Raw genomic sequence first — 7,479 nt, 5'->3', positions numbered from 1 at the left:
TTTTTATTTATATTAACGTAGTACCACTTTGACAGATATCTGTAGAAGATGTGAGGGACCGCCAAGACCAGCTTGCTAAGATGCGTAGTCTTCTTTTCCGTCATGAAATGAAGGCAAAACGAGTGAAGAAGATAAAATCGAAAGTGTATCATCGTTTGCTGAAGAAAGATAGATTGAAACAAGCAGGTACTGCAGTTGAAACTGATCCAGAAGCAGCCAAAGAGCAGGCAATGAAACAAGAATTCAAAAGGGCAGAGGTAATTTCTTTCATTACTTGCGTGAACTTACCTAGGAGTCTTTTCTGCTTTTCAGGTTATTTACTGATTGAGTTTGTCTCTTTGGAGACTAAATTTTATGTAGGAACGCATGACTCTGAAGCACAAGAACAGCTCCAAGTGGGCAAAGCGCATCTTACAACGTGGCTTGGATGTGCAAGACGATGGAACTCGAGCTGCTATTACTGAACAACTGAATCAACATGCCCTTTTGACAAGAAAAGCAAATAACATGAAAGAGAGTAGTAGTAGTGAAGAAAGCAGTGATGATGATGACCTTGATGAGACTTCTGATGGATCAGATCAGGACGCTGCAGTGAAACTGTTGAAGAAAGCGAAGGACAAGACCATTGAAGTCTTAGATGGGGATGAAGAATTGCCAGCGTCAGGAGTGCTTTCTTTACCTTTCATGGTAATTTCATCAATCTTTCATTTGCACCACTACTTGCTCTTAATTTTTTGATGTTTGGATTTCATTTATGGTTATGCATCTCAGATTGTTTATGTACCATCTTGAAACACTGTCATTTCACAGGTCCGTGGATTGAAAAGAAGGAAAGAAGCGGCCGATGAAGAAGCAAAGCTTGCTCTAAAAGAGTATGAGTCATCATTGAAGGAATTCGAAGAGAAGAACGAGCCAAAAACTCAAGGAACAAATATTTTGAGTGGTAGGAGAGTTTTTGGAGCTCAAAAAAAGCAGGAACTCGTACCCAAAAAGAAAGTGACATCAGACAATTACTATGGTGACAGTGATAGTGAAGGTGAGAGAGATGCCAGAGAAACTGGCATTACTGCTCGTGAAGAAAATAAATTTCCTGAGAGGGAAGTTCATTTTGATCCCAGTTCACTTCGTGAAGAGTCTGAGATTGGTCATGATTCTCTGTTTAAGGTAATTGCATGGTGAACTTCATCAAATCCTGCAGTACCATCTCATATTGCCCTCTTCTCTGCGTTGTTTGAGGTGATTAAAGTTTGAATTTGTCCTGGGTTTCAGAGTTTTGAGGACATTTCAAGAGAACCATGCTCAAAGACATCATACGAAGTTTCCATTTTTGCAGACGACTCGTGGAAAAAGGTTCAGCTTTTGTTTTCTCAAAAATCTGTTTTCTTACTCCTTTTAGTAAAGTTAGTCTTATTGGTATATTTGGTGAACAGATGAATGATTCTTCAGTTAAAGGGAAGCAGACAAAATCTGCAAATGCAAAAAGTGCAATGGCCTTAAAGATCACAAAACCTGTTGCGAGTGAACCTGATGGGGAGGTAATCTCTCTATATGCTGAATCAACGATGCAACTTTCCCTGACCTGTTTGTTACGAAAGCTTTGCATTTTGCACCCCTAATGTGTGCTCTTTTTTCTGATCTACACCTTGTCCTAATCGATTTGCTCCCTATCTCTTTATTTCCTTGCAAAACAGAAAGACACTTTCTTTCTTGATTATTCTTGAAGGCACAATAAGGAAAATACAACTAAGAAAAAGAAAAAATATGGTGTAAAATAAAATAAAGTTCTCACGTATTAAACCAAAAAAAAATTCTTGTATTTCACCAAAGTTATGTATGCAGAGGACAGTGACAAGAGAAAATGCACCTCGCACTATTTGAGAGAATAGAAATGAAGAGCTTTTTTTCCCCTCCACTATCATGTAAATGGCTGTAAGCTTAAATACGAAATGGTCCCAGTACTTCCAGCAGCTAGAAGTTGAAGATTGTATATCTTCTATGCTTTAGTTTACCATTTCTTACTTTCCCATTTCTTCTATGTAACTTCTCCATATTGCATTTCTTAATTGATGTATCTTACTTTTTCTCTTTCTATTTTCTTTGTGATATGATAAAAGAAAATCTGCCTTATTTTCTGCTTCAACGTAATCAATGTTAAATTAGCAGATTGTAACATCTGCAAAAATAGGGAGAAAATTGGAGCAAGCCCCTTTACAATTGCTTTATTTTGTACTTCAATGTCCATTTTGTAAAATAGGAGAAATGTAAATATATTTTCTGAACTTTTGCAAATCGAGTAGGCCCCTTTGCAATTGCACTTGCTAAAGCACAAAAGGTTTTAAAGCTGTGCAAAAGAATGTGGCATTAGCAAACACCAATTCAACAGAGTGTGAATAATAATTAATGAAAAGAAACAAGACATAGAACTTTAACGAAATGTTGTTTCCTCTTCGACGTTGATTTACATTAGCTTGGTCGGTACCTGATTTGTCTTGTTATGCAAAAAAAAATCCTTAAGAATTGTTTATGGTGAAAGTGCTCAAGAATTTTATCTTGGGACCTCTAGATTTCTTCAGATAGTTTACTGCATATGCTGTCTCCGGCAGATGTGGTTTCCTGCCCAATATGTAATATTGCCTTTTTCCTATCTTGCCCTCGTGGATAATTAAGAAAAGAGTGTTTTAATTATTTTTTATTTTACAAGGAAATAGAGAGATTATGGTGCAAATTAAAAAGGAAAGGCTAGGGTGTAAATAAAAAAAGAGAGCACACATAAGGGGTGCAAAACACAAAGAATTCGCTTGTTATTATTGATTCTTAATTCTGCTTGCAGGAAATTGACGAGGATAATGATACAGATAGTGGAGGAGAAATGGTTGATGGGATTTTATCTGCTGGGACTAAGTCCACATATGAAATCCCATCTCAGGAAGAACTTATTCGGCGTGCTTTTGCTGGTGATGATGTTGAAGACGACTTTGAGAGAGAAAAACAAGATGCCTTGAATGAGGAAGTTCCCGAACCTGAAAAACCCCTTTTACTGCCTGGTTGGGGCCAATGGACCAATATACAAAAGAAGAGGGGGCCACCTTCTTGGATGCTTGCAGAACATGATATTGCCAAAAAGAAAAGGGAAGAAGCTCTCAAGAAGAGAAAAGATGCAAATTTGAATCATGTTATTATCTCCGAAAAGAGGGATAAGAAGGTTGGTCATAGACATATTTCATCCTTAACCTGATTTTATGAATAAACATTCTCGTGATTGATGTCAGTTTAGATTTTAGATGTTGAGGCTAAACCTAAGCTTTACTTATTGTGATTGCAGACTTATGTGCATGCGTGGAAATTTTTTATTGTGTTGCCTTTTCCCTTGGCATTAAATTAGTGAAAATAAAATAATTTTGGTTATAAAAAAAATTAGTGAAATGAAAATCACTTTCTGTTACAGTCAAGGTTAGCAGTTAAAAAGAAGTTGGATTGCTAATCAAACAAAAGTAAAAAAAAAAAAAAAAGAACAGACAATGGCAGAAAGCAGTAGAGGAGAGTTTCAACTTCACCGTCTTTCATTTACAGGAAAGGTTATGGACCTTCTGTCTTTTTGGAAACACTATTCTTAAATTTATGTAGACCACGCTGTCTGTGCTGGAGATTTTCAGACACTCATTGAAACATGCAGTTAGGTTATTTTCATTATTTAGCCACAACAACAAATTCTTCTTCAGGTTCCCTACACCCGTCGCAAGCCTGTTCAACAGATACATGCTTAGACAACTTCTCTGTTCGTTACATATACAGAAGGCTATGTCTTCAGTGTTGCTTGTCTTTGCTCAAATTATACAACTTTTACTGCGATTGACTCAATTTCTAATTTCTATTTTTCCGTGCAGGCTGAGAAGTTACACACGCCGACGTTACCTTATCCCTTTACTTCCCAAGAAGTTTTTGAGCAGAGCATTCGGATGCCCATTGGACCTGAATTCAACCCCGTAACAACAGTTGGAGCTCTTACTCGCCCAGAGGTTCGTCCTCAGTCATACTATCTAACTTTTGTTTTGCCTATCTTTCCATATCCTTGTTGTTTCCAGAAGTATACAATCCTGTATCTGCTGAAATGTTAAAATCCAGTTGGATGAAATATATTCCTTTTCTTAGCCCTTTCCCTTTTTTGGTCATAAGATTTTTCTTTGTTACTTCTCTATTTTAGTGAGAGGAGGGGTTGTTTGTTTGTAGCTGTGATCTGGAGGTGGTTTAGATGTTTTCTTTGCTTGTGTTATAATTCTCACAGGTGGTAAAGAGGAATGGTATTATCATAAAGCCTATCAAATTCGAGGAAGTAAATCTCCATGGAAGATCGGAGGACCACAAACGTGGTGGTATGCAGAAAAAGAAGGGTGGTAAAAGTAAGGGTAACAAACCCACGAAAAAGAAAACCGTGTAGATTGGAAGCTAACTGATTCGCGAGCTTTGACATTTTAAAGAAGGAATACTTCCATTTTGTTCTAGTAGTTACAAGATTCCTTGGTAGATAATCAGTGAATTTTCTCGCCATGTTCTTGTTTTGGCTCTGTAGTTAGGGGAGCCTCTTTTCTGCAGTTTTGGTAGAAGAATTAGCTCCAGTTGCATGCAGTGAAGCCCGGCTAATTATGAAGATGGGAGGCTTTACACTCTACCCATGCAGCAAAAAGAGAATTTTGTTGTGTAGTAAATCTGTAGCACAAATAACAGGATGAAATTGCCTACGAGTACGGTCACCATTACGTATTTAGTCATTTTTTTCCTCCATACGAATTTAATTATTGAGTGTATGATGTTGCTAGCTATGCTTGAATTTGAAAGTATTTGAAGTGTATAATTGGTTCAAGTGAAGCAGATGGTATGCATCAGTTTTGTTTCATTGTGGTAAAGCTTAGATTTGGTTATATTTTTGTTATTATGGCTATCGAGTTTTAAATGGTTATGTGCCCATTATCTCTTCAATGTGCGAAATATTTTTTGAAAATATTTCTGTTATCTGTCTTTGAATAATCAGCCACTGGCAGCTAACTTTAAATTTTTCTGTGCTCGAGTAATAATTAGACAGTTTTTACCTTTTTCTTTAGAAAGAATATCTTTTAAAAAGAATTCAGTGAGAGAGGGTTTCTAACGAATAAGATAAAGGGGAAGGCCCTTTACTGAAGGATTTAAGACCCATAGCCCTTTAATTGTTTGGCTATAGAGTTTTAATTTAGTAATTTCCTTTATGGTATCCAAATTGTTGTTCGAACTGAAATTCCCTATTAATAATATTTTTGAGTGTTTGACTTTCACCATTGACAACCGTTAAAAAGTTTCGAAGTTTTGAATTGATATTCGAGTCTTTTCAAAATATTATTTGTTTAGATCGGGTGTTATTACAAATGACGGGGAATATCTTTAGAGTTTATATCTCAATTTTGAGGTATTTGGTGAGGATTAAGGTTAATTGTGGCTGAATTTTGATATTGAAATTCGAAGTGAAGAAGAACACATGACTAATACATACAAAATACATTTGAAGATTATATGTTTAAAGTTGCATTAAATTTGTATTATAGTTGTATGAAAATGGCATTTAAGTTATATGCATACGAACTGAAACCACATACAAAATACATAAAAGATATATTGTATGTAATTTGTATGCGAATTACATGAAAATTGTATAATATCGTATGAAGTATGACGCACAAATTATTACTGACACACATTTGAAGATGCATCAAAATGGTATTAAAGTTGTATTATAGTTATATAAAAATTGTATGAAAATTATATTTAAGTTGTTAGTTATTGTAGTTGTATTATGAAAGTTGTAAATAAATTATATACTATATAATTAGTTGGAAGAAATTTATATTTTAAGTTGTCAGTTTGTTATAGATACATTAAATTTGTATCGATTTGTATGAATTAAGATGGTATATATGAATTATCTGTATTCTTTAATCCTTACTACATAATTTGCTTCTGAGATAAACTAGAGGTTCTCTAACGCTGAAATATTCTAATTATTTTTCCTTAAAATAAGATTTCCGCAGACAAACTAGAGATATACCACTTCAATATAAAGAGATTTTTACCTTATAAGAAGAAAAAGGTCTAACTGAATCCCATAATTGAAGACGCTTATTATAATTTGAGAACCTTTTAAGAGGAAATATTTATATTTGTAAAGAGAACTCAATTAGATTTAGTAAATAGCTAACTTTAGTTAAAGCGGGTAAATAAATTTATATTATAATAATAATAAGAAAATTATCAATTATGTCACCTATAAGTAATTTAAAATAAAAATTAGCCAGTTCATCAAATATTATCAATAGTAGCCAATTAGCTATTTGTAGTAAAAAAATATCAAAATTTTGCTTTCTTTTGAGTGAATATTGTTCGAATAGATCTGATACATCTTAAGGAGCTTAAATTTCAGTTCTAGAATGATTTGGTAGAGTTTTGAGGTGGTTTGAATTGAAATTTCGAAGTAGAAGATGAACACGGAAAAAAATAATATATGTATCACACAATGTATCATTTGTGTATCACATATGTATCATATTTGTATCAAATGTGTATCACATGTATATACATGTATACTTGTGTGTGATACATGTATCGCAGAAGAATTTTTTGAAATCGAGAAATCGATTTTAACTAGGAATTTTGATACCAAATCAGTCCAAATCACCTCCGATCTTCCTCAAATTTTGTAGATTGACTCATATATATGTTTTCAATGAATTTCATCCATACCTATTGAAAAAAGTCCCTTTTTTGCTTAGATTTTTGGAATCTTTCATATATTGGTTGCTACCTCATCCATAAAATTTTCTTCCCATCTTGCATCTAATGTTGCTGATCACGCTTATAATTTTGGAAGGAGATCTTTGTGTGTGATTCTTGGAGAAAGAATCCTTATTTATTTGGGTTTTTAATTTTTGTACGTGCTACCTAATTTTGGTAAGTCTATTATTTAATGGATAGAGACCGGTAAATTAGAACTTGTTTAACATTTTCGTAAGATTCCCATATTATAATACATATAGGAAAAAAAAAAAAAATTACAAGAAAATACACATGACTTCACACCATAAAAAAAATGGCCCATGTTTTTAAGTTTTACCTAACCTAGCCCATATTGTATATATTTTGAAAGCACTAGCAAATTCAAAATCTGTGTTCTTACAACCATTGCTTCGAAAAGCTATGGAGTTAAATATGTGTTCTCACAACCATCGCTTTTACTCGCTCTTCTTCTCACATCTTCTATATATACTTCAAGGGGTCGTCCGCCATTACTGCTTCTCTTCCCGTGTCACCTGGTTGCAATGTAAGAAAATTGAAGAGTAGAAGTCCACCATTGAAGGCCATTCAAATCTTTGCTTTCGAAAATAGGATTTTTTTAGTTTATTAGTTGTTTGGATTGGGTGTTGTTCCAATTGATTGAAACTATCAAAAGGAGTTCAAAAT

The 7,479-nt window shown here is 34.1% G+C and overlaps 1 protein-coding gene across 2 annotated transcripts in view; it reads left to right on the top strand.

Moving 5' to 3' along the window:
• LOC109226798 (U3 small nucleolar RNA-associated protein 14 homolog A-like) overlaps positions 1 to 4,927 on the top strand; it is a 9,140-nt gene extending 4,213 nt beyond the window's left edge. For both annotated transcript variants that reach the window (XM_019391663.1, XM_019391662.1), the window contains exons 6-13: positions 36 to 257; positions 361 to 687; positions 811 to 1,164; positions 1,270 to 1,350; positions 1,431 to 1,535; positions 2,831 to 3,202; positions 3,885 to 4,016; positions 4,283 to 4,927. In XM_019391663.1, the coding sequence (XP_019247208.1) occupies positions 36 to 257; positions 361 to 687; positions 811 to 1,164; positions 1,270 to 1,350; positions 1,431 to 1,535; positions 2,831 to 3,202; positions 3,885 to 4,016; positions 4,283 to 4,435 (1,746 nt within the window). In that variant the 3' untranslated portion in view covers positions 4,436 to 4,927. The remainder of the gene's footprint in view (positions 1 to 35; positions 258 to 360; positions 688 to 810; positions 1,165 to 1,269; positions 1,351 to 1,430; positions 1,536 to 2,830; positions 3,203 to 3,884; positions 4,017 to 4,282) is intronic.

This window comes from Nicotiana attenuata, chromosome 6, assembly GCF_001879085.1.
Source record: "Nicotiana attenuata strain UT chromosome 6, NIATTr2, whole genome shotgun sequence".
NCBI classification, from domain to species: domain Eukaryota; kingdom Viridiplantae; phylum Streptophyta; class Magnoliopsida; order Solanales; family Solanaceae; genus Nicotiana; species Nicotiana attenuata.
This window is presented reverse-complemented; position numbering and strand designations above follow the sequence as displayed.